The sequence below is a fragment of the Sus scrofa genome, chromosome 5 (genome assembly GCF_000003025.6).
Source record: "Sus scrofa isolate TJ Tabasco breed Duroc chromosome 5, Sscrofa11.1, whole genome shotgun sequence".
NCBI classification, from domain to species: Eukaryota; Metazoa; Chordata; class Mammalia; order Artiodactyla; family Suidae; genus Sus; species Sus scrofa.
The window spans coordinates 87864295-87892254 of record NC_010447.5 but is presented as its reverse complement, the minus strand read 5'-3'; the positions used below and the strand labels follow the sequence as shown (position 1 = coordinate 87892254).

General features: G+C 38.8%; 2 protein-coding genes across 4 annotated transcripts in view; one reads left to right on the top strand and one right to left on the bottom strand.

Moving 5' to 3' along the window:
- METAP2 (methionyl aminopeptidase 2) overlaps positions 1–1434 on the top strand; it is a 35335-nt gene extending 33901 nt beyond the window's left edge. For both annotated transcript variants that reach the window (XM_003126711.6, XM_005664247.3), the window contains exon 11: positions 1–1434. In XM_003126711.6, the coding sequence (XP_003126759.3) occupies positions 1–253 (253 nt within the window). In that variant the 3' untranslated portion in view covers positions 254–1434.
- USP44 (ubiquitin specific peptidase 44) lies at positions 1342–27845 on the bottom strand. Of its 2 annotated transcripts, XM_005664245.3 has the most exons (6): positions 27709–27844; positions 14047–15532; positions 10146–10341; positions 7224–7332; positions 5516–5721; positions 1342–4408 (listed from the first exon to the last, which is right to left on the bottom strand). In XM_005664245.3, exons 2-6 carry the CDS (start codon positions 15463–15465, stop codon positions 4209–4211), a joined length of 2130 nt encoding a protein of 709 aa, XP_005664302.1. In that variant the 5' UTR covers positions 15466–15532; positions 27709–27844; the 3' UTR covers positions 1342–4208. The 2 variants fall into 2 exon arrangements, with proteins under 2 accessions (XP_005664302.1, XP_020948399.1); XM_021092740.1 differs by lacking the exon at positions 5516–5721 and having other exon boundaries at positions 27709–27845.

Sequence of the window (27960 nt, the reverse complement as noted above, 5' to 3'; positions counted from 1 at the left end):
GCTTCCAAGAACGAAACACTTGTTAAATGTCATCAATGAAAACTTTGGCACCCTTGCCTTCTGTCGCAGATGGCTGGATCGCTTGGGAGAAAGTAAATACTTGATGGCTCTGAAGAATCTGTGTGACTTGGGCATTGTAGATCCATATCCACCATTATGTGACATTAAAGGATCATATACAGCACAGTTTGAACATACCATACTTTTGCGTCCAACATGTAAAGAAGTTGTCAGCAGAGGAGATGACTATTAAACTTAGTCCAAAGCCACCACAACATCTTTTATTTTCTAAGCTTTGTTGGAATACATTATACCAGAATAATTTTCGACATGTTGTCTGTTTAACAGTGGACTTATGTAATACTTTTATCCATGTTTAAAAAGGAAGGAATTTGATCAAAGGCAGACCATTTAATGTAATTAACCAAGGAAAAAGCTTTCAGGACTTTGAAATGTTAACTGTTTCTCCTCTGTCTAGGAAATGGTATAAAACTCCAATTAGTTAAGAATGACATACACATTTTGTTTCAAACACCTAAGAGATGCTTTTCAGATATTTATATTGCCATATTCTTAATTGAATGCTTTGAATGACTACATCCAGTTCTGCACCTATACCCTCTGGTATTGCTTTTTAACCTTCCTGGAATCCATTTTCTAAAAAATAAAGACATTTTCAGATCTAAGAGCTATATTTCAATGTCTGTGGTTATAATTCTGTACAGGAAATAGTTTAGCTTACTGTAGGGAAATGTAGAGTCTTTTATCTGGATTGTAGACCCCCATTGAAACTGACATAGTGGCTAAAACAAGATCTACACATGCATAAACTGGGAGAATCTTCATAAATTAATATACAGCTTTAGGAATATTTTGCCTTAACTTTCGTTTTAGGACCATATTAGTCCTCGTCTTTCATTTTTTTCCTGATACTGGAAACATCTAATTAAAACATAAAGTGGTAGGAACATTATAACAGCTTAAAACTTTGATTTAATAAAATCTCAACCTTTAGATCCTTTGTTCAGTGATATATTGAGAAATGTATTCAGTAAGCCAAAATGGCACTTAAAACCACAAAAATAAAAGCAGGAGAAATTCCCATGTTTGGATCTTGTTCTAGTTAATTGAATTAGGCTATTTCATTAGTAAACCAAATTCTCTGCCCTTGGACTGGCTTGAATTCTTAACATCATGGGTGGTATTTCAGTGAGGTTACAGTGACACTCATTACAGCAGCTAAGTGGCGTACATTGAATGTAAGATGCAAAGTAACTTGTTTGAAGTGAGCCCCACAACTAATTCTTGAACAGATTGCTTGAATTCTGTGTGAATGATTTGTTGGGAATGTTCCCACTTAATTTCGAAATTGTTATGTACCAGGGTAAAGCCTTAATTTGTATATGCTTTAGCACAATACAGTTGCCTCTGGGATGCTGTTTAGTTTGTATTTTGTTTAACACTTTTCTCATAGGAGGGGAAACTGTCTTCTGTACTAAATCATTTATTATACATTGAAAAGCCGCTCTTTCACATTAGAGCTATAAATGAATGTTAACTTGTGGGATAAACAATCTAGTTTTTAGCTATATGAGCCATGTTTATTATGGTGCTAATGTCCAATGGCTACCTTTGAATAATTTCTCCATTTCCTGTGATGATGTGCACGTGGCAGAGCTCACAAGTTCATGCCTGGACATGTTACAGGGCTTGGTTCTCCAGCTAGCTCTTTTGGGGTTTTGAGGCCATACTTTTTTGATGTGCTTTGGTGGGAGGTGTAAAGGATCTTGGTTTCTAAACCCAAGAATTTTAGAATTGACTCTGAGTCAAGAATTTTGGAGCTTTGTTAAGTCGTCTTTAGCAGTAGTGATCGCAAACCAATCATATAGCTCCAAGCTCCTTTCCCAAGTAACTGTTGGGAGCAGTGGCATCACTGCATGTCCCTGGAGTGGCTGGAAGGGATATGATCTTGTAAATAGGAGAGCTGTTACTTAAAAAAATTGTATTGTTTACCTACTAGCCATGTTATCTTTTGAAATCATTATGTCATGTTTACAAATGATGTACCTTATTGGTAACAAATTACTAGTTTGATGTTTAACAATAGTGCCTTTAGTAAATTATTTTACAACCAAAACATGTTGTTTTTTGTTAGATCATAACTTCTAACCATATAGAAGTCCACACTGAAAGGTACTGTTAAAAATCTAAGTTTCTGTTCATTAACTAGGTTTTAATTTTGTTATTTTAATGGACAGGTTTTTTTAGATTGGTTTTAGGTTCACAGCAAAACCGAGCATAAAGTACAAGGTTCTGAATATTCCCCTTTGACTTCACAGACAACTTCCCCCATAAGTATTTGTGTTAAGGGTTTACAAAAGTAAAGGGCTAAGTCACATTTCTTTCTCATGTGTATTTACATTGAAGTAAGTAGTTAAACAAGCAACATACCATTACAGACACAAACATCAGAGCTTCCAGATGATGTTAAAATATCCCCAAATTAGGTATTAAAAGGTATAGCAGTTAAAAAAGCAATCCTCGAAATTAAAAAAGGCTAGACTCCAGTATCTTGACACATACAACTTTAATGAGGTACGATTATGTTAACAGCTGAGGTAACAACTTGCATAGGTATTTAATGGTTTTAAACCTTAGCCATTTAACACTCAAGCTGTAGTTCTGGCACGAATGATTTGTCTGTTCAGTGATAAAATTCTCATTGTACTTCATGATCAGCTGCTCCAGATGACTTCTCTAAAATTTAAGGGCAATTTCCTATTAGAGACCTTTTTCAACCTTTTAGATGATGACTAGCAGAGGACAGCATTCACAGGACATGGGCTTTCATTAAGATTTCAACCTGCAGCAGGTCCATTTGAGAAAAGATAAATGATCTTCCAGTGAGTGGTTAACACTGAGCTTAGATCTTACACAGCTTGTCCACTGAGGTTACGGGATTCTTTCTTTCTGAATAAAAGTTAGCAGCAGTAGGACTTGAAAGAGATCTGTTAAGGTTACTAGGGAACAACAAAGAGTATTTCATTCTATGTAGTTTAATAAAACGTAAGTTTAAGTTTTAATTTTAAAAAGTCAGGGCCCAGTATTTGAGTATCTAAGAGGCTCTTAGTATTCACATAATCCTAGTAAATATAACTTAATCCAGGCTTTAGTTATTTAGAAAAATAAGATGCTAAATATTTTGTCCAGGTGCCAATTTTGAACAGTTATCTTTGCTGTCCTATGTAATTTTTCTCTTCAAGACTTAGCCCTTTAAAAATCTCAAGATAACAATATGGTACAAAGCTTTTAAGAGGTCTAATGTTATGTATAAAATGAACTTATATCCAAGTTGAACTGCACTTGTATTACCTCATAATGTACTGTTTGCTAAATTCAAATTTTTTTTATGACTGCTTTATTACAACCTGGACAAACCTATTTGCTGCCAGACAAGATCATTATAATTCTCAGTCATGATTGTTTTCATGTCCATAGTAAAGTCATTTAAATATGCTATTTATAAAGCTGTCATTTTCATCTGTATACAGTTTGATTATGCCAAATAAAGAACAATTATTAAAACAAATTTTTGAGAAAAGGAAGTTGCATTAACCAAAGTAATGACTATTCTAAGCCCTTTAACACACAAAGCTTCAGGAATATTAATGAATATGATTGATGAGAATTTAGGTGATAACTTGATATTTCATTTTGTAGTAGCCTAACTCCCTTCAATGGGCAAAAGTGACTTTAATATACAAATCTGAAAGAAATGCCCCCCCCCTTTTTTGCTGGTAAAACTGTTAGTGAAGAAATCTAATATTCTAATCAAAGAATTAAGGAAAATAGCTACAAAAGATAAATAGGAAATATATAAAATGATGCCACCTAAACATCAGTAGAAGATTGCACAAATTCATCATTGCGTCAAATTAAGACATCAAAATATAAAAAAGGTAACATCAGACTTAGGTAAAACACTCCAAGTTTAAAATACCCAAGTACTTGAAAAGTTCAGTTACCTGCTATCACTGATACCCTAACTTTGTCTCTAAAAAAGAGATCTGTTGTAGTTAGATACAAAATGTGTAAACATAGTGTGCTCTGATTAGTAAAAAAAACAATGAAGCTCAAAATTATTAAGTCAGCCCATTTAAAAAGTATATATACAAATCACAAGAAGAAAGCCCCAAGTTATCTTTGGATCAGCTAAGGATTTCATTAGAAGAGGTATCAGCTTCTTCACTGGGATGTTGGCTTCCAGACAAGAGTTCTGGAGGCAAGAGTTTAGAATGTCCGTTCTCAGCAACTCGCTGGGTATAAAACAAGATATAAGCTTGGGCCTTGCATACTTCATCCATAGTGCACATGCTTAGCTTGGAATCATTGCAGTGTACCCAGAACCCTAGAATGAAGCACAAAAATATACCGCAATGTTTACAAAGGAACTTTAGAAATTTCTAGTATAAATGAAAACATGAATTTAAAGACATTAGTTTCAGGGAAAGATTTTTTGAAGGGAAAATTGTCTAGCCAATTTATTTTTAATTAGAAAATATGTTACTTGGGCAGTATGTTACTCTGGAATTATCTACCTTTATTCTAGAAGTAATTTGAAGTTAGAGAATCTAATTAGTTCATTTGACTATCTTTAATTCCTGTTATCTTAACCAGTTAGTGCTTTTGCTACTAGTGATACTATAAAACAAATAGTGTACAACTCTTGATAGTTCAGTGTTAAATTAACTGCCTTCATGGGTTATTTGGGCTTTTTGTGTCCCTACCTCTTTTCCAGGGTCCATGGAGGCAAGTAAAAATAAGTGAACGTGAGTTTTATAAGTTAGAACTTGAACTCAAAGTTTGTTCCAAGTATCTGTGATCCCCCAGTTTGTTAACTGCTCTGTTCTTTAACAAATTTAACTCAATTAAACCAGTAAACAGAGGACTTATTCTTGGAAAGGTGACTAGCACTCTCAATGACTTAATGAGACCATCCTTATTCCTTTAGCCCTTAAAAGTAAAAAATACTGCAGTCCTGCAGAAAAATATCTCGCTCTCTGCACAAAACTCCCAGTTTTTTTGTGAACAATACTGCAGAAGCATTCTTCTTGTAAGAAAACAAGAGGTCAAGTGACTTTACTTAAGATGACTTAGTGGCTGGCCAATTTAAAAATCCCTATGGGAGTTCTCGTCATGGCTCAGTGGTTAACGAATCAGACTAGGAGCCATGAGGTTGCGGTTCCATCCCTGGCCTTGCTCAGCGGGTTAAGGATCCGGCATTGCCATGAGCTGTGGTGTAGGTCACAGATGTGGCTTGGATCCCAAGTTGCTGTGGCTGTGGTGTAGGCTGGCGGCTACAGCTTCAATTCGACCCCTAGCCTGGGAACCTCCATATGCCGCAGGAGTGCCCTAGAAAAGGCCAAAAGACAAAAAAAAAAAAAAAAAAATCCCTAAAGCCTGAACTCTGGCTTCCAAGACTTAACCAAGATAAAATACTTTTTGTCATCTATACCTCCTTCAGAATTATAACAGTAGGCAGTGTAGTGTCCTGAGCCAAATCCTTTCCCATGGTGCATTACTACAGCAGCTAAGTCATAGATAAAACATTCTGGTCTGAGGGATTTCAGGGATTCCCTGCAGCAATAGGGCTCCATGTTTAAGATTTCTTCAAAGCCAACATGAACACCAATCTTCTCTCGGTTATTATGTCCTGACCACCTACAAACAAACCAGGGTAAAATTATCAATAAGATCAAGGGAAAATAACCATATACCAGGTCTAAGCAGTCATCTAACAGACTGCTTCAGAGAGCAGAGAGTACAATCATACATATAATAAATCATGTAAACGGAAAATGCTTTCAATGCTGAAGGTGGCTGCTATCGATGGAGATATGTAGGCTTATTTACCAAAGAGGTACAGTAAGGTTTTCAAATAAATTATTTGGCTTGGTTACATGATAACACAGGAAGAAAATTAACTTTCAGGAAAGTATGGCCAGAGTATCTTCCCCTTTCAAACACAAATCCATGGAACCAAAGGGTTTTTAATTCTTTACTGTCTTGTCAATACCTTGAGGAGGATTATCCCAGAAGCTACAATTTGTTTCTGGGAGACATAATCTGGATATTTCTTGGCCAGGTGTGGCTATAGCTCCGATTTGACCCTAGCCTGGGAACCTCCATGTGCGGCGGCAGGTGCGGCCCTAAAAAGACAAAAAAAAAAAACCCCAAAAAACACAACAACTAATACGTACAAGAAAGATGATCTCAATAGTTTTCAAATCATAGCACGTAAAGTAACTTCTCATTTCTTAAAACAATAAACTCTCAGGTTAACATGGTTATTACAAGGTATGAAACCATATGCTTTGATTAACCAATAGATCTTGCCAACTAGTACTCCTAAATGTATTTCTGAAGACTCAAGTTTTTTTGTGTTTTTTTAACTGCTTTGAATTCACCTGCTGTATCATTGTTCAAACGTTTTTCAAGGATGAAGCCACTGGGACAAATCCTCTCAAATTATAAATTTAAATTTAAAAAATGTTATACCTAAAACATGCTTAATATTAAGCACTATAAGCAGAAACTTACAAGGAGAGTGGTATTACCTAGCAGACCAAAATTTGAGGGGCCTGATGATTAGCAATGCATTCCTTATATAAGGGAAGCTCATCAGAAGAATAGTTATTGAACACGGGTCTACTGATCAAGGCTAGAGACAAGTCAGAATTTCTGTTCCCTATTGGCTTGCTTTTAATTAGACTTAGGCTTTTACAAGTGGAATCAATCAGAAGAAAAAGATGTAGGGGAATAATTTTCCAATACTTTTCTTGTCAACTCAAATTCTTCTTTGTAGTAATACAGGCTTTTACTGCTCACAAGGTTATCTGTGAGCTGCAAAGTGTCTTTCCCTGTATTCCCCCATTCATTCTGTGCTGCCACAATCAGAGCAGACAAGAACATTTTTTCTTGCACCTGCAGTGGAAACCTTAACCGCAGACAGGAACAGCTCCAGGGCTGTCAAATTGAGATGCACAGAATTTTTTTTTTTTTTCCGTAAGAGAAAAAAAATAAGAGTAGAAGTAGATAAATCATCTACTAGCCAAGTATTAAAGTTTATCACGCGTGTTAAGCTTTAAAGCACAATATGAGCACAAGGAATGATCAAGTTAGAAATGTATAGTTGGTAGATAACTGGTAATACTACTACTAACCTGAAACGTTTAAGATGTAGTCTGAGAACCTGAGGTAGGTGGCAAATCATAAGCTGTTTCTGAGCTTCTGTGAGTACAACTGGTTTTGAGGAAAACCTTCTACGCTTTGCTGTGATATCAAAGAGAGAATGAGAATCACATTTAAGGATACAAGGAAATGCTGAGTAAACCCTTAAACTAATTCAGACATGTATTATCAATTAAATACCTACTGTGTTACAGGCATTTTGCTGTGCTAGAGATAAAGGCATGGCCTTGCCCTCAAAACACTTATAATTACATAAACAGACACAACGAAACTTACGAGCTAATCAAGGCAGGCAGACTCATAAACAACTAAGTACAGTTGACACATAAACAACAAAGACTTGGACTACATGGGTCCACTTACATGAGGATTTTTTTCAATATACAGCTGCTGGTCCTCCAAAGGTTTCATATGCACAGATTCAACCAACTGCAGATCAAAATTTACATCTGTGCCGTTGGTGGAATCCGCAGATTGGAAACCTGAAGCTAACAGAGGGCCTACTATGGAACTTAAGCATCAGTGGATTTTGGTATAAGGAGGCACCCCTTATATAACCCCCACCATATACTGTACATTTTGTCATATAATCCGGCAAGTAAGGCAACAGAATGATACAGTGCTACAATATTTTTAAATGGACTTGGCCATGCCAACTAATAAAAGTTAAAAGCTCTCCCTGAACATACTTTAACCAAAGTCTTAACTAAATGTTCATGGTCAGTTCTTTTATTGAGGCTCATCAGGGTCCCAGGGGGTATAGGTCCTCACCGCCCAGAATGCCCAGTCCCGCTTCCTGGGGATCCACCCCAGTACTGGCCACTGTCTGAGAAAGCAGGCCTTTACTAGCTCTGCATCTGAGGCCTTCCTCAGGTCTTGTTATTTTTATTCTAAATCTTAAAACAAGTAGAACTCATTAGGATTCGTCTTGTTTTACTCTGCTTCTCTAGAGGTCCACCTCTGAACCTTGTCCTGCAGCTTCTGGCTGGGCCCCTGGCTACCACAAGTTTGCTCTTGATATCCAGGAGCTACCCTTCAACTTATACACCAACTGCAACTCCAGCCATGGCAGCAGTGGAGTCAGTCCACTAGAAGGCTGTCCTCTAACCCATCTCCACCTGCCACCAGAAGCCTTTCTTGCACATCTATGCCCTTGAGATCCAGGTATCCAGCTGCTCCTGAATGTCAAGAGACCTACCTTTAGACTGTCTTCCAGAATACATGATGCAAGTGTAGCTAGGCAAAGGTTATCAACTCCTTGAACTATAATTTTAAACATTTGCCATTATTAAATTAAAGCAGCTCTTTTAGGCCTTTATTTGGTGGACCCAGGAGACACACACAAACATGTTATAAGACCATATTCTGGTGGCTCAATGGGTTAAGAATATGGATTTGTCACTATTGTGCCTCAGGTTCAGTCCCTGGCCTAGGAACTTTCCTCATGCCATGGGCATAGCCAAACTGCCCCCGCCACCCCTATATTCTGCATTCATTCACAATATCTTTCTACTCCCAGATTTGACAATGAAAAGCATCTAGGACTATTTATGTCCACGAAAAAAAAAATACTTTATTTCCTTTAGCCTTATAAATTTTAGGTTCCTTATAACAGAATTCGTACTAGATAATACTCAGAAAACAATGTTAGAACAAGTTGTTCTGGAATACCATCAACTCAAGTGCCATTTCTTCAACGCTGGAACAGCCAATGCTTCTTTTATCTTACTTTAGAAGTTTAGGGAGTTCCCGTCGTGGCGCAGTGGTTAACGAATCCGACTAGGAACCATGAGGTTGCGGGTTCGGTCCCTGCCCTTGCTCAGTGGGTTAACGATCCGGCGTTGCCGTGAGCTGTGGTGTAGGTTGCAGACTCGGCTCGGATCCCGCGTTGCTGTGGCTCTGGTGTAGGCCGGTGGCTACAGCTCTGATTCAACCCCTAGCCTGGGAACCTCCATATGCTGCGGGAGCGGCCCAAGAAATAGCAACAACAACAACAAAAAGACAAAAAAAGACAAAAGACAAAAAAAAAAAAACCAAAAAACAGAAGTTTAGTATCTAAAGCCCTAGAATCAGTTTTTCAGACATAGGAGATTAAGGAGAATCCCTGCGAATATATAGTATAAACACTAAAATGCCATGTACACATTGACAGAGAAAGAGAGATCAGATAAAGCTACCGCACATCTGATGTGGTTTTATATACCACTTCTCTGGAGGAGGATGCTTCTCTTTAACTGAAATAGCTCTTTCACCCCTCACGGTTGGGTTCTTATGTTCACCTCTATAGAAAACTTAGTATAGATTTTAGCTGTCTGTTTCCTTCATTACGTATGTGAGCACCTCGAAAGTATCTTACCTCTATCCACAGCAACCAGAACAATGACTAATACAGAAGAGATAGTCAGTAGATGGTTTTTGAATAAATCTTTGCTTTTATGAAGCCAACGTCCACAGCAGCAATCCAGCTATATGTCTTATTTGCTATTATATAGGTATGTATACACACACATATACATACATTATCTACATATCAATGTTCTGATATGTAGCAAAAACTCATAAAGCATTCATTCGGTACTAAATAACCTGGTTACCTTTTGCTATTCCCCACTGCTACTTTATTCTGCCCTCATATTAAATTTAAATTATGAATCCTCTCTCTCTATAATAACTGATGATAGGATCAAAATGTTTAATATCAACAATAAGGCAAAACAAACATCTACTTCACAAATGCCAATTAAAAAGTAGAAACACCTAGCCTAGTTTCTTTTGATAAACTAACAGTTTCTTTCTACAACTGCTACTTAAAAGAATTTCTTCCAGCTTCCTCTCACTTGTGTTTCTCTTTGCTAATCTTAGAAAAGCAAAGAGAATATACAGCCTCTACTTACAATTACATTGGTCACATACGTAGATTTTTCCTTCTAAAGCTTCAGTTTCTGTGAATTTGGCCAACATTTCAGTAACCAGACATGGCTGGGAGGCAATATCTTTTCCACTGCACTGGTATCTTTCTGGAAATTCCAGTGACAAGTCCCAGAAAGGTTCTATGGTATTTGATTTGTTGTCACATGCAAGACATGTAACCTGCAAATAAAAATATTAGTTTCTCAGATTACAATCCTTCTGTCAAAACATGTACTTCTCTTACTAGAAGTCACTGCCAGTAAATAAGCTTTATTCTGAAAATACACCATCAGAATTTTGAGTAATCTATTTATTTTCAGGGAATTTTTTTTTTTTTTTTTTTGGTCTTTTTGCCTTTTCTAGGGCCATTCCCGTGGCATATGGAGGTTCCCAGGCTAGGGGTTTAATCAGAGCTGTAGCTGCCAGCCTATGCCAGAGCCACAGCAATGCGGGATCTGAGCCACATCTGCGACCACAGCTCACGGCAACGCCGGATCCCTAACCCACTGAGCAAGGCCAGGGATTGAACCTGCAACCTTGTGGTTCCTAGTCGGATTCGTTAACTACTGAGCCATGACGGGAACTCCAGGGAATTTTTTTAATTATAACTTTTCCTTCCATAAACTCATTATGCCTTGATGAGCTTTAACTCAGAGCATAACTCCTTTAAGTTCCAAGGGCATTAGTCAAGTCTGAAGTCAGTAAAGAAACAAAATGTGACAAGTTCCCATTGTGGCACAGCTGGTTAAGAACTCGACATAGTGTCTGCGAAGATGTGGGTTTGATCCCTGGCCTCGCTCATTAGGTTAAAGATCTGGCTCTGCTGCAAGCTGTGACATGTAGGTGGCAGATGTGGCTCAGATCTTGTATTGCTGGGGCTGTGGTGTAGGCCTGCAGCTGCAGCTCCAACTCTACCCCTAGCCCAGGGACCTCCATATGCTGCAGGTGTGGCCATAAAAAAAAAAAAAGCCAGGAGTTCCCGTCGTGGCTCAGTGGTTAGCAAATCCAACTAGGTACCATGAGGTTGTGGGTTCGATCCCTGGCCTTGTTCAGTGGATTGGGGATCCGGCATTGCCATGAGCCATGGTATAGGTTGCAGACGAGGCACAGATCCCGCATTGCTGTGGCTGTGGCGTAGGCTGGCAGGTACAGCTCAGATTCCACCCCAGCCTGGGAACCTCCATATGCCATGGGAGCGGCCCAAGAAGTGGCAAAAAAAAAAAAAAAAAAAAAAAAAAGCCAAACTGTGAGCTCATTTAATTAGATATACATTATGTAGGTGTGTGTATATATATGCGTGTGTGTATGTGTATATATACATACATAATATATATCATATATACTTATATACATTTAATGTGTTTAGATTATTAGACTTGAGGTTGTTTGCCCTTTTTCCTTTCTCATTTTTCACTGATTTTCTCCCCCCAAACCCTATAACCTCTTAACCATGCTACAGGTGCAATACTCTTAGTATATTTTTATATACAGATTTTAAAATATAGTACATATAAAATACAGTATATGTTTTTATATACAGTATATTATTATATACATTCATTCACTGATAACTTCAAAAGACAGTATATATAACATAAATATAATGTGAATATTCCCACTTAAAGCAAACATCACTTTATTAAAATTTTCCTCAAAATATAGAAACTGCAAATGTGGGGCTATTCTAATAACTTAGATAAGAAATTAGTAACTGAAAAAAATAATAACTTTAGCAAAGCATTTAGCAGGATTTAATGCCAACAAACAATGCCCATAATTGAAGACATACTCCATAGATCTAATACACATGAGATATGAAATATCACTACCTTCTCATAAAAGCTATATTGCTGGAACAAACAACAAAATAAAGAAGCCAGTTTTAATGCAGATTTTAGATTTAACAAATTGACACAGAGAAAAGAATACTCCTGTTGTTTACTCTGGGGACTCACGAGGACCATGGTTTGACCTTTTGAGAACAGCTTCTTGAATTTGGGGCAGGTGGTGGGAGGTGGGGGAGGGGAGCCATTCTAGTAACAAACCTCTGAATCTTCTGAGATGACCAGTTTCCTAAGAGTTAATTACATGTTTGAAAGGAAGAGAGGCTGGCATTAACAATTTTTATTAATTTCAAAATTCATCCATAAAGGGAAAAACAAGCAGATAGCCCTTCTCATACTACTCAAAATAAAAAATGGTAAATTTCTAGATTTGCAACCAAGTTGCCAGAACTCCTACCCTTTGACAAAGTATTTCTCCCTTTCTAGGACTGTGTTCTAAGGAAATCATTAGAAAAAAACATATTAATTGATCCTGACATTATAATAAAAGAAAAATTAGAAATAGTTTATAAGTCAACAATAGGGGGAATGGTTAAACTCCTGTATATACATCTGAGAGACACTGAAATGTGAAAAGAATGATGAAATATATTTTAACGATTATTAAAAAAAATCTTCATATTATTAAATGAAAAAAGCAGGTAAATTCAACATGACATACAGCTAAGGAGAAAAAATATATAAATATTCAGAAGAGGAGTTCCTGTCGTGGCACAGCGGAAACGAATCCGACTGTGAACCATGAGGTTGCCGGTTCGATCCCTGGCCTCGCTCAGTGAATTAAGGATCCAGCAGTGCTGTGAGCTGTGGTGTAGGTCACAGACGCAGCTTGGATCTGGCGTTGCTGCGGCTGTGGCATAGGCCGGAGGCAACAGATCTAATTGGACCCCTAGCCTGGGAACCTCCATGTGCCGTGGGTGCGGCCCTAAAAAGACAAAAAAAAAAAAAAAAAAAAAAAAAAGCCAGAAGAAAAAATAAACTAGATAGAAATGTACCAAAATGTTAATAGTCTTATTTGTGTGTTGTGTGGAGTGATGGGATTAAGGGATGATTCTTCTTTTCTTCTGCATAGATTAACTGTACCATATAGGTTTTCTATGAATATATACTACTTTTCTGTATAATCATGCATTTTAAACTTTGGCATAAAAAGAAGCCACAGAGAAAGATGGTGGAAAAATAAAATTGCCTGCAGTACAAGAAGCACAACTCTTATCTGCTGGTACAATGTAGAATCCATACATTTCTGAAATATCAAGTGAAATAAACTTCATAGATATCCCCCAAGAAGAAATACATTTGAACTATTTAAACTACATATCAGAAAATTATGCTATAAAAACAAAAGGTGGTAACATTACTATGGAAGTTGAACGGAGGAACAGAGGCATGTGTATGGGGGAAATACAGCCTGATTGCCTATAAAAGGAGTCTTTGTCTAGTGATAGTCTACTAACAAACCCACTCATTCTAGAGAATCATTCATTAGATGAAAGATTATTGTTTTGTGACTTTCACAAGGGAAATTTTTGTAGATTTATTTAAAGAAAACCATTTAGGATCGTTCTAGATGAAATCACATTTACCTTAAAATTTCTCTACCTACTTGTTCAAGTTTTCAAATTTTGCCCACTTTGATTTTATAGGAAATCCTCCAGGGTTACTTCTTGGTCCCTGAAATCACCCAAGTGCCCACCAAATCCATTCCCAGTACAAAAGTATTTTCCCATCTGTTCCCTGTGGGATTACACGCTCCTCTTCTCAATCCCTCAGAGAACGAATGCAAATTATTGACCTGAGAAGCTCTGTTTGCAGATGTCTTCTCTCCATCAAAAAACGCTAACACCATGATGTAAAATTACCTCCAATGATTCATGAAGGAAACAGCTATAAATGAGTGAACCGACTTCATACATATTTGTAAAAGTGTTTTGATCTGAAAACTGTACTAGTTCTAACGTACTAGATATACAGAGAATATGTATCTTTCTAGGCTTCACTTTATGAATTCCCAAGATGAAAAAAAAAAAAAAATCCGTACCTGACTAAGAAGCTGTCCATGAAAAATGTTATTCACAACATTCAGAACCTGTTTAATAAGTTTCCTTTGAGAAGTGGGAATAAGCGCTGGTAACCTGGTACCAGTTGTCTCCAGTTCATGCTGTATTTTATCCAAAAGCTCACAAAGAAATTCCTGAGCATCTTGTTGAGCATAACCACGAAAAGCAGGAATCAGTCTCCATACTGAGTGTAGCATAGCAAATGGTGAGACCAAGGCCCACTTTCCAGACCACATGACTTGGAACAAAGTATGCAGTTCATGACAGAGAGAAATGTATTGTGAACTAGGCTCCCTTGGTTGAATAAGCTCCATCTTTCTACTCTTTGATGCTCCACCACTTAGTCCTAAGGATAAACTTGGATATCTGGAGTGAAGAGAGCCCGTTTCTTTTTCTTGGCAGTCATTCATTTGATATACTGTATCTGTGACTGGAAGATGCTTATAAGATGATCTTGTTTTATCATTAGCTGTCACAGAGAGCCATCGGTTCAAATCAAGTTTTAAAAAACACTGTCGAAAAATAAGTAAATGACTTAACACTTGAAGGACAGAATTCATATAGCAAGTATTTCCCAAATTTCTTAATCCTGTTACACCAGGAGTTACGATGGGCCTTCGTTTAACGGAGAAGTCACTGGCTTTTTTTAATCTTACATCTTCTGAGGTAGATACGACTTTCACTGGGGATGCTGAGGTTTGTAGTGGTACTTGAACAGGAACTATTTCGACTGTGGTGGACTGAGCTAGACCTTGCAAACGTAAACTCTTTCTTGGAGGCATACTTTCCAGTTCTGCTTCAACTTGATACTCCAGTTCTTGCCGTCTTTTCTTCACTTCTCTTTTTGCTATTTTTTCCTGAAATTGATCTTCTTGCCTTTTTCTTCCAATGGGTGACTGTTCAAACCAAGTTCGAAAGATTTTACCCATTAGTATCCTCCTCCTGTGCCAAAGAGCAGTATACATTTGATCTTCATTTTGAAGCAGAGATTGGGCACCATCGTGTAAGAAATCCGAATCATCACTTGTACCCACAGACCGCAAAACCCTTCCACTTCGAGTAGTACAGTGATAACTCTGACTTTTGATTGCACTTAACGTACTTCGCAGTAACTTCAGGTCTCCAGTTGCATTATCATTAAGAACATAATCATCACAAAAGTAGCAAAAAACATACATCTCATTCACCTCCAGGGCAACAGGATGACTGCTTTCTTGAAAGTGCTTGAGTGCGTGTTCTTCAATGTATCTTCCACAGGCAACATGGGGACAGCTAAGGCACGCCCAGATGGACTCTGTTGTGTTACAGTCCACACAGTGCCATTTCTGAGGGTTGAGGATGGAATGGTCGTGAGCAAGCTGCAACCGCCCGATGTGTTTGCACTTATCCATCGTTAGCATGTACTTAGTCTGGCTGAGAAACACATAATCCAAGAAAGTCTCTGTTCACACTTGAAGCATCTGAAAACTAAGCAGAACGGTGTTAATTTTCAGTTAAAAAAATAAGAAACCAGTATTTTTCTTTTTTACAGGGTGTTTTTCTAGGAATAATTTAAAAAATTTGCTCCTCTGGCTCCCCAAATCTGGGCTGCCTGTCATAGTACCATAGGCAGTTCTCACTTTTCATTTACTCGAGACTTCACTCATCTCTCATCCACCTTGCTCTGAGAGAACACACACTGCTTTCTCTGATGATTCCCTTTATTTGTAAAATTTATTTATTTTTTATTTTTAGGGCCGCACCTACAGCATATGGAAGTTCCTAGGCTGGAGTCGAATCAGAGCTGCAGCTGCAGGCCTGCACCACAGCCTCAGCCACACCAGAACCAAGCCGCATCTGGGACCTAGGCCAAAGCTTGCGTCAATGCTGAATCCTTAACCCACTGAGCCAGACCAGGGATCAAACCCGCGTGGGTATTAGTCGTAATGCTGAGCCACAGTGGGAACTCCTCTGATGATTCCCTTTACAACTTTGTTTTTAATTTTATGCCACAAAGAATGGGTAGTGACCACTTTTCGCATCCCTTTTACCCAAGAGTCTGAGAGTAGTTTACAAAAGCATTCATCTTCTCAAAAACTGGGATGTGTAAGACCCAAATATATGTCATTAATATCTACAATCTGAGAGCCCTATGAGGCGTTACTAAAGCATAACTCGTTAAAAGCATGGGTTCTGATGTAGAGAAGCTTAGTTTGAATGCTACCTCTTCAAAATACTGTTGTATGTCTGATCTGAGCAAATATTTCAACTTTCCTAAACTTAATCTGTGAAAGAGGGAAAATCATAATACCACCTTCACTGAATTGTTAGGGAACCACTGACATAGTAAATGCTCAGTGAATGATAACTATCTGACACATAGCTATAAATGAAAAAAATCAGTATTACATTCTGTTTATTTAAATAAATAGTATTAAATACTCTAAATTACCATTTTAAATTTGGCTTTCCATTAGTAAATCAATAATGACCCTGAATTCATGGCTCTATAAATATACCGATTTGATAGACTTGACAGTGTGCCTTAAGGAGAGAGAAAAACATTCTCCCCTCTGTCTTGGTGTTTGAAAAGACTCTCAGGAATGTGATGGGGGATATATAAGCCAATAAAAAATAAAAACAGGAAAGTAGGAAGTGGGTGGCATATACTGAACTTTTGCATTCTGGCAGACCTAAGCATTATCTGAAATTAGAAGCTTATTCCAAAATACAAACCAACACCCAAAAAAACCCCAAGATAATACAAAACATGTGATTTTCATCCCCAGACTTGTTCCTTTATCAGTTAAAGGAACACATATGCAATATGTATCTAAAAACAATGAACTGAAATCTAGTTAAAAAGTAGAGAATCACAGGGAATTCCTGTTATGGCTCATCGGTAACGAACTCAACTAGTATCCATAAGGAGGTGAGTTCGATCCCTGGCTTCACACAGTGGGTTAAGGATCTGTTGTTGCCATGAGCTGTAGTGTAGATCTCAGACACGGCTCAGATCTGGCATGCTGCGGCTGTGGCCTAAGCTGGCAGCTACAGCTCTGATTTGACCCCTAGCCTGGGAACTTGTATATGCCACAAGTTCAGCCCTAATAAGACCACAAAAAAAAAAAAAAAAAAAGTAAAGAATCACAAAATATTTTTCTTCACTGATTTAACATAAATTGAACATAAATTTTAAGTTGCAGGTGGGGATCTAGTTACAGAACACTCAAAACATTGTATGTAGCATGATTAATGTCCCCCCCCTTTGGCCCCACCCACAGCATGCAGAATTTCCTGAGCCAAGGATCAATCCCATGCTACAGCAGTGATAATACCTGATCCCTTAACTGCTAGGCTACCAGGGAACTCCAATACTTTTGACTTTTTAGGACAGGAAGACAATATAAATTTCAATGGTACTTGCAGGTGCCATCTCCAGGACCCTAAGAAAACTGCAAATGTAAAGCTGATTTCATTTTTGGTGTCTTCCCATCTCTTTTTAGGAAAATCTCCTAGCAACCAGATATATTGCCCCCCTACTGCACCAATTTTTTAATTTTTTAGATACAGGGTATGCTGAATATATATTTAAGACTACCAGTCCCCAGCATTCACATCTGCACACATTTTATTTCTCTTCCCTCAAAATTTCCCAAGGTTCAAAAATCTGGTCACATATAGCATTTTTTTTAGAACCAGCATTTAATAGTAGCTGTTAATGGCAAAAGTAAAACATCAATGATTAATATGCTCCACTATCCTAAATTCTTCCAGGTACTGAGGTTAATAATCTTGCAGTCATACTTGACCCCATTCTCTCTCCACACCAATCCTTCAGGAAAAATGGTTGGCTCTACCTTCAAAATATATGTAGAATCTGACTTATTATCCCACTGTGCCACCACCTCGGACCAAGGCACAATCAAGTGGATTACTGCAATCAAGCGCCTAAACAGTCTCTCAGCCTTGATCCTTGCTGCTGCCTTTAGACACAGACAATGAAGTCCCAGACCTGACACTTTAGGGAATCCCTGCCTGGCCCTTTCTCATTATGTGGTGTCAACAGAGTCAAGGGGATGTGGCCACCTGGAACACGAATACATCTCCAACTCCCCTTTTAAACCTGACACCTGGGACCTATAGAATTCCTGGCTCCGATCATCCCCAAGGCCTGCTTCCAGAGCCTACAGGCAATAAAAAGCCACTGAAGAATTCTGCAAAGGAGAATGACATGATGAAATACGTAGGTTATAGAGGGGTCTGAATGACAGATATGGAGGAGGGGTGAGTGATTAAAGGAGACTCCACTGCCCCAGATATTACAAGGAAATTCAAGTTGGAGCAGTGCTGAAGCAAAGACAAGAACAGAAGTAGATCAGTGCTGACCAAACAATGGTTGAAAGAACATATTCAACATGGAGATTTAAGAATCCAGGGGCCTATCTACTTTTATTTAAAAAGGGACATATAAAAAACAGATAATTTAAACATTTGTTTCTGGCAAGTCATAGACAGTAACTATTTTAACTTCTTGCAGAGATGAAGTGGGAAATGCTGTTTATTTATGCTCAAGGAAAATTATTTCATTCTAAAAATACAAAAAGGTGGTTTGAGTTGACATATTCATTCACTCGTGTGTTATCTCTCATAGTAGGACTGCAAATTATTATTATTATTATTATTATTGTGTGTGTGTGTGTGTATGTCTTTTTGCTATTTCTTGGGCCGCTCCCACAGCATATGGAGATTCCCAGGCTAGGGGTCTAATAAGAGCTGTAGCCACCAGCCTATGCCAGAGCCACAGCAACGCAGGATCCAAGCCGTGTCTGCAACCTACACCACAGCTCATGGCAACGCCGGATCCTTAACCCACTGAGCAAGGGCAGGGACTGAACCCGAAACCTCATCGTTCCTAGTCGGATTCGTTAACCACTGTGCCACGACGGGAACTCCTGCAAATTATTTTTTAAACCGCATTTTAAATTTCCCCAAATAATGAATGTGTTACTTGTAACAAGTTTTAAGTAGGAAAAGTAGTGCCAAATTATACACTAGTCTCTCTACTTCCTTCTCCTCTATATCCTGCAAACGTTTTCCCTTAGTTACAATGAACTTGCCTATTTCATTACAGTTAGTAAAAATCTATTTATGTGATGGCAAGCTCCCTGACCTTTAACAGGAAGTGGTCTATAATCAAAGAGCATGATTCTATTTGATGCAAAATTGTGAAAAGGGTGAAATGTTGATCAGATGCCATCTCTCTCTGAAGCAATACAGCAGGGAAGAAGTCCCGCCACAAAAGAGAGAGCCCTCTGGAACCCAAAGGCCTGAGTCTAAGACTCGGCTGTTTATTTACTATGTGACCTGGACAGCTATTCATGTTCCACATACCTCGGTCTTCTTATCTGTAAAATAACGTGGTAATAACATCAGTTGAGGAAGCAATTAGGGAAATTTATATTTGTGAAGCACTTACAACAATTCCTGGCACTTAATAAATACGGCCCTCAGTATATCTTAGCTGCCAATAATAATAATAATATTAATACTACTACTATTACTATAAATGCTAGTTTCCTTCTAGTTATCAGTTTCAGACACACGTTATTCTCAGGCAAATGTGTACTGAGGCGATCATAGGTGCTAACTGATAATTAAGATGTTAGCTGAGGACTAAGGTCTGACCTCTCCCAGGGGTATTTGCATTTTAAAAGGGGATCTTTCAGATAAAATCTTTTTAAAAATCCCAAGAAGTGAAACTAGAATGGTGGAATGACAGATCATGAGATTAATATTTTAGAGTAGGGGGCCCACTTATCCAGTCTATTTATGAAAGAAACCAGTAGGGGGTGGACGACCAAGGGAAGGGTGGGAAAGAAAGCAGGAGCAAGAGAGCCAGGCTGCTGCCACCAGAGATCTCCAGTTTGCTCTGCTGCCTGGAGCCACAGCTCAGAGACAGTTACTAGGGTATCCCCAAAGAGGCCTCATCACACAAAGATCTAAAAGCTTGGAAGAGAAGAAAGGGGGGTGGGAATATTTCTTGACACTTCCTATTTCCCTCTTCTGGGTTCAGAGCACTTCTTTTCATTTGCTAATCCACTGCTGAGAAGCTATGCATTAACCCTGTTTGGCTCCAGCAGATAGGATAAGTGATTTTGGGCAGTATATTCATGTTAGAGAGTTAGCAAAACATTTTTGCATCCTCCATGTAGATCCTGGTAAACTATTACCTGTCCTCACATATAATAGCAACCTACGAATAGCCAGCATGTTTTGCATGAAATCTATATATAAAGATTAAAATTACCTATATCACTTTCTCATACAGTAAAAAAATTTCTCTTGAAATTCCAATTAACAGCTATGAAATGGCTCTTTTAAAACCAAGTATGTTATCTTTATTTTAAAGACAGATGGATTTATAAATATTCTGAAAGCTTTTTTTTTGCCTTTAGTTACTGCTTGAAGACAAAAACTTTAATTTGTTCAAAAGAAAGCTATTTAAACTTTTCAAGCCACATACATGAGCATTTTATTTGTTAAATTCCCTTTAGCAAATCTCTAAAGTTTTAAAAAAAATTGTATTTGACTTATTGAAAGCTAACTATTTTACAGAGAGTTAGCATACCATTAAAGCAATTATAAAGCAGAAAGCTAAAATGACGAGAAAACATAAGATGTTACTAGGTACGGTATTTGTAATCAAAGGTTTGTATCACACACAAACAACAAATAAGATTACAGGTAAAATACTGAACTTGTTACAGTTCGACAACATAAAATTGCTTATATTTACAACCTAGCGAGGACTTTCTAAAATCTATTTTAACAACTCTTCAAACCTCTTTTTGCAGTGAACTCACCCTACCAGCACAAGTTCAGTGATCAGATCTAGGTAGATACCTAGCAAGACTTTATCTTCAGTCTTAGCCTTTCTGAACTGTTTCAGGCACACTTCATTCAGTTTACCTATATATCTTGCCTTTCACAGAATTAGCTTTTTCAATATTCTATTAAAGAAACTGTATTATCATTTAAGAAACCAGGTTAGAAATCTTAAAAGGTGTTTTTTTTTTTTTTTTTGATTCCTCCCTCTCATCTTTTCAATGCCAAATATTCAATCTGTCACATATATAGGGTTATCATTCCCCAGTCTTTATTCCTGACCATTTCCAGAGCTAGCATTCTCATTAGGTACAAATCACTCTCAAAGCACAGCAATAACCTCTAACTGGTCTCCCAGCATCTGGACTCTTCCTTTCTTTCATAGTAATACCCCGCCAAATCAATCCTCAAGTTTGCTTTGAATCTTTGGTTCCTCATAGTCAAATAAAGCAATGGATTTCCAATTTTGACTAAGACTCAGATTTAGAAACTTTATATCAGGTGCCAGTAAATGTGTGTACACATATATCACACATACCTGGAACAAAAGTTTCACAAACAACCCTTAAAAAAATAATGTATTCTGTTATCTCCTATTTTACTTCATTAACAAAGATTACTGATCACAACTCAATTTTTGAAATACGGCAATAAAAATTATATATTTGCCAGTCTTGATTTCAAAATTCACCAGATTTCAACCAATCTTTTTTGCCTCATCTTATTACCCCTATCATGTGCACTCCAGCCAAAAAGAATCATCTCGAGCTCATTTCCTCATCACCATTCCTTCACCTCTATCTTTTACAAATTTATCTCCTCAAGGCCCAAAGCCTTCATAAAGTATTTCTAGTTAAAATTTTTTAATTCTCTCCTAACTTCCTAAAAGGCTTGGGTTTGCCAAATGTGAATCCTTGTGTTTCTGTACACGTCTTTACTCTGCCACTTATCTGGTGGGTAGTTTCCTTATTTCCTTAGTCAAAATAGGTAAAGGCAGAGTTCCGGCTGTGGTGCAGTGGATTAAGAATCCAACTGCGTGGCTTGGGTCTCTGTGGAGGCGAGAGTTCGATTCCAAGTCTGGCACAGTGGGTTAAAGACCTGGCATTGCTGCAGCTGTGACTTGGATTCAATCCCTGGCATAGGAACTTCCATGTGCTATGGGTGTGGCCATAAAAAATGAAAATAAATAAGATCTTTATGAAGATCATATAGGTTTGGGGGCCATATTGTTTCAGGCTACCAGATTCTTGGCACAATCAACTAGTATTAACTGCAGGTCTCAGTGCAGTTTTCTTTGTGGCATTTAAATCAGTGGATAAGAATAGAAAGCCATTGATCACTAGTGGCCAAAACTGACCCCTCTTCTTAACCAAATGGGCCCTTGTTGCCCAGCTAAGGCAGCTTCTTGATATTTTCTGATGTCATTACCCTACTTTCTCTTTCCATAACCAATGCCCCACCATGTGTCTTGTCCCACGCTATACGCTTTCAGATACCCAAAACGGGTTTTGTATAAAAGCAAACTGAGACATCTTGTCTCAACCCTAATTAGGTTACTTTAAGTTCTGATATGACATGTAGTGATCCTTCAAATAAATATTTGTACTCTAAATATAGGTATTTAGGTATTTCTAGGTGCTTACAAGAAACACTGAAAAATTAGAAGGGTAGCTAATTTTTTTAGTTCAAAAATTAACATTCCACTATAAACTTTAGTTACCTTTACCATAAAGACCTTTTCACAGTTAACACTTGCTTTCTACCTCAGTTTCTTTAAAAGACAACTAGAAAGAAAGCATGGAATATACTTTCAAGTATATTCCTACAAGAGGTTAGACACCAAAGATCAGTTATATGAAAATAATATAGATTTTCTAATTTATGCAATTAGTAGCACAATTTTCAGATTTTCTGCTTTAAAAATATGATTTTATGAAAGTCAGAAAGTTACTATGAAAAATAAACACACAAAAAGAGCCAAACTAAATTGTTTTAAAATCTGACACAGAATGAGGGAAATGGCTTATAGACATTTCATATACATTTCTAAATTTTTTTTTTTTTGGTCAGATCCAAGCTGCAGTTGTGACCTATGCCGCAGCTGTGGCAACACCAGATCCTTAACCTGCTGTCCCGGGCCAGGGATCAATCCTGCCTCCCAGTGCTCCAGAGATCCTGTGCACCATTGCCCGAGAACTCCTGGGAAGAATCTAATTGAAAATATGAATAATCATTAAAATAACATCATCTTGCTCTGTTAAGAAAATTCCCTCTTTCATAGCTCATATTTGGCCAAATAATCACACAAAATTTACATTTTAAATAATTCCTTGTGTGTCTTATAGGCACAGTTTTACAACTATTAAAAAGTTTTACGGAGTTCCCGTCGTGGCGCAGTGGTTAACGAATCCGACTAGGAACCATGAGGTTGCAGGTTCCGTCCCTGCCCTTGCTCAGTGGGTTAACGATCCGGGATCCGGCGTTGCCGTGAGCTGTGGTGTAGGTTGCAGACGCGGCTCGGATCCCGCGTTGCTGTGGCTCTGGCGCAGGCTGGTGGCTACAGCTCCGATTCAACCCTTAGCCTGGGAACCTCCATATGCCGCGGGAGTGGCCCAAGAAATAGCAACAACAACAATAACAAAAAGACAAAAAAAAAAAAAAAAAAAAAGAAAGTTTTACAACAATTAAAGAATTTTTTGAAAGTCTTTAAAAGACCATTAGATTAATCTGAATTCCTTAACCTGACATCCAAGAGCTTTCAGATTGCGGCGCATTGTACACTTTCTACTCATCTGTGACCAGCCATTTCCCACATATCTGTTGTTAAAATGTTTTTATATACAAGTGACCACATTGTTAATAAGTTTAAATTTTTAAACTTTTAATAACTGGCATATGAGCTATTGTCCCATAGGAAATGGGTGTGCACGTTTTTTATAAATATTTATATACATTCTATTCTTACTGATGAAAAAACGTATGTATCACTGGGCATAAAGTAGAATATTTAAATAAAATTGTGGCATAGTAATTGTCTTTATTTCATTAAAGAATTTCTCCTGAGACTTCCCAGAGGGATGCATATTAAAGAACAAGCATATGTTCAAACTTTATTTGAACAACGATAATTTTTTAACAAAACTTATTTTTCTTTTAACCGAACCAAATAACCTAAACAAATCCTCTAAAAACTATTAAAAGTAGGAAGACTTGTTATTTTCCATAATAAAAGATAGGAGCAAACGGCAATTTCAATTGGAAGTGGGATTTAGGAGCCACTAACCACCACAACCTTTACATACATTTGGATAAGAATGAAAATAACTTTATCCACAGAAATTAGGACAAACCCTTCCCACTCCTTATAAGCAATTTTCAGTTTTCCACTCATTTCACGGAACCGCTATAGTACCCTGTCCTCTTAGGAAATGTTTGTAAAGTGCCAAGGGTCAAGCATAGTGCCTGGTACAGAGAAATGATTCAGTATTTTTGAATGACAAATTATTGAATGGATAAACCCAATGGGCTCTCAAACTCTCCATGCTCTCAGTTACGTAAGCTATTACGCCTATTATGTGTTTTGGCACCTCTCCTTGTCCATCCTCATGTATTTTCTTTCCTTCATCCTTAGAAAGGCTCTGGTTATTCTTTCTTCCTCTAGAGATCTAGAATCTATAATTACCCTGATCTTGCTTGAAATTCCTCATTAAATAAAGGATACTCTTTCCCTAGGCCTTTTTCAAGTCTCTAGCATGTCTCCTGAACTAGACTGACTCTAGTTGATGACTTAAGAAAAAGCTCCTGGAAAGCAAGTTCTGCCACCAGGTTGTTTGATTTCCTCACTCCTCCTCTCCCAACTCACAAGTATTTCACTTAAGGGCAATTTTGTTCCAAAATACTTATCATTACAACCCACTGTGGCTAACTTCCTAACAAGATGGGAACTGTTCATAAAAAGATTGACCATTCTACCATTGGTCTAGTAAACTGAGTTTAAATACTTTGTGTAAAATGCCTAGACTATTATTTTAGTACACCTATGCTTGCCCTAACAAATATGTTCTTGGAATATAACATTTTCTTTGGCATACAATACTCATTAAAAATGAATCTTTAAGGTTTTTATAATGTCTGAAAGGCTGTGAAAAATCAGTGTACTTCTTATAGTGATCTTTACCAGAAGCCAGTATTTGTAAAATCCTTCTCTTTTTCAATTACTTGTCACCTATTTGGGCTGGGCCTAATAGCAAAACTGTCCCTATTACTGAATCCAGAAAATGCCTAGGCATACATTTCCTATCTTGATTAGATGCCTAAACTCATGCTCCAGCCTCTCCCTAATCTCCCTCAACCACACAATTCTATTAGAATCTGGCAATGCTTCTTCTGGCTAACATTACAGGAAGGAGAAAAACTTTTTTTTTTCTTTTTTTCTGCTACCAAGAAGCTAAAATGGGAAGTTCCCGTTGTGGCTCAGTGATAACAAACCCAACTAGTATCCATGAGGACTCTGTTCCATCCCTGGCCTTGCTCAGGGGTTAAAGGTGAAAGTGGGTTAAAGCATTGCCATGAGCTGTGGTGGAGGCTGAAGACTCGGCTTGGATCTGGTGTAGCTATGGCTGTAATAATGTAGGCTGGCAGCTACAGCTCCGATTTGATCCCCAGCCTGGGATTGAATATGCCATTCCACATGCTGCAGGCTCGGCCCTAAAAAGCAAAAACAAACAAATAAATAAAAGGCCAAAGTGTTGCCTTTCTCCTGTACCACTCAAACCCCGATTCAGCAAACATTTACAGGTTTTCTTCCCCACGTAAGCAGAAAGTCAGGCACCGCGGATACAAATAAAATACCATCAGGTTGCCCTCAAACAATCCAAAAGGCAGAAAATCCTCTTATATACCACCAATGCTCAAGAAGATTTAAGTGTGTAGAGGAAAAGTTTGGTAGAAGACTTATATAACACCTTATTCCTTTTTTTTTTTTTTGTAGTTCAAGAAGAAAAACATCCATGAAAAAGAGATCAAACAACTGGGAAAATTAAAATTTTCCATCTTAAATACTAGAAAAAAGTTTATTATTGTATATTATACTAAACAAAGATTCACTGGTCTCAATTTTTAAGCTAAGAAAATGGAACAATTAACATTTGAATGAAAAATAAGGCTGACGCACAATTAAAATTGCTACATGTCAACTGTCTACAATGTAAGTATTGAACGATTTGCTCAATATCAGAATGTCTCTAAATTTCAACACTGTCTACAATGATGAATACTGGATTGAAAAAATCTGCAATCCACTGCAAAATTAATGGCTAGAACACAATAAGCTAGAGAGATTGAGGAGTGAGGGAGAGACTAAATTAAGGATTAAAAAAAAAAAAGGATCAAAAGATTATGGTCCCAAGAATACTGTGTTTATCTCCTTCAAGACAACTGAATATGGAATCTGTGATTATGAATTATTTTATAAACATGTGCTTAATTCATGTTTGGCTTTCTAAACTTCTAAATCATAGTGAACAGCCAATTCTTTTTACTTGTTTACATTAATGATGGTTTTAAAGACAAGTGAAAATGAATTCCAGGCCCAATGATACCAACCCCCTACTTTTACCCCACAGGCAGCTACTTAACAGATAATAAGGAATTCAACTGCAGGGCCTGAAAGTAGTATTTCTATGCTAATTTCACAACCCCCCTACTAGCAAGATTTGACAATTACTTTAAAATGGGGAGTGGGGGGTTGAGAATAAAGCAGCTCCCTCAAGACTTGCTAATTTTTTTTTAAGTTTCCAAAATTAAAATTGCAAGAAATTATCCGGTTATCTATCAATAGAATTTACAACAGATCAAACAGCTTGCAGTTGAAACAATCACCATGTTTCACTTTCTTTTTTATTGCAAGGGGAGGGCGAATCCTACTATCTTTTATTAAACTCGAGCAGTCATTTTGTTCTCCCTAACGCCGACACGTTTCTTGTGCCCTTCAAGTTTAGCCCCCCTAGCATTCCTTTCCCGAAGGCCAGCGGAATGGTTTAGGAAGCTGGTATTCAAAGATCCTAAGTGTCTCTAAGTGGCAGCAGGTGCTGGCAGTGCTGGGACCTGATCAATGGAGGGAAGGCAAGACATTCCTTCTACAGGGAGGACTAGAATTGCCCTTGCAAACCATCCCAGGGGCGTTTCAAGCATCACTTGGCCGCAATCAGAGCCGGGGGTGGGATGCAGTGTTAGCCCGACAGCGCAAGCTCCGCTGAACAAGCTCAGCCGCACCAGATACACGGTCAGATTCGCGATCACATCTCCTCCCCACTCCGGAACGCGCGGGTCAGGGCACGACTCCCCCTCTGCAACCTCCCAGCCCCCCGATTTCGCTGCTTCTCGTCCCAGCTCGCTCAGCGCAGGGTGGCTCCGCAGTGCCCCTGGACGTAGCGGCACAGCTCCTCACAGCATCTCCCGGCACTCAGGAGGTGGCCGGCAGCGACCAGGGCATGGCTCGACCCACCGTAACTTTCCAGAGGCGCCAATTCTAAATTCGCCGGACCCGCCGCCGCCGCCGCCGCCGCCACCGTCACCTCCTCCTCCACGCGCCCCTGGGCTCGCTTCCCTTAGTCCGTCCGCAGCCCCTTTCCCCCCCCCGCCCACTGCGTCCTGCGCGGCGGGAACACGCCGCCAGGTGCCTGTGGGCCCCGGGGGCTCCCGTCGGACCGCCGCTCCCGCAGGGAGCCTCCCTCAGCCAACCGCCGCAGCCGCGCGCGCCCCTCACGCGCACTCACCAGCCCGAGCCGGAGCAGCCATTTTAGCGCTCATCTCCGGCGCTTCCCCTCCAGGTCCCCCGGTACCTCGGCGGCGGCGGCGGCGGCGGCGGCCCGGGTCCGACAGCGACGTCAGCGGTGACGCCGCGGCAGACCCCGCCCCTCCGCCTTCGACGGGGGGAGAGGGCGGGGCGGCGCAGAGCCGAGAGGAGCGGAGCGGCGGGTGGCCCGCCTGGGGGGAACCCACGTCCAGGCTCCAGCTCGACCTCGTGG

Bases quoted from the DNA above. Each gene is read 5' to 3' on its own strand.
- USP44 (XM_005664245.3), bottom strand. From the start codon at position 15,465: ATGCTAACGATGGATAAGTGCAAACACATCGGGCGGTTGCAGCTTGCT. The intron at 5,722-7,223 runs GTTAGTAGTAGT...GTTTGTTTGTAG, and splicing joins CTACATCTTAAACGTTTCAG to GTGGTCAGGACATAATAACC. The intron at 4,409-5,515 runs GTATAGATGACA...GCTTCATTCTAG, and splicing joins CTGTTATAATTCTGAAGGAG to GGTTCTGGGTACACTGCAAT.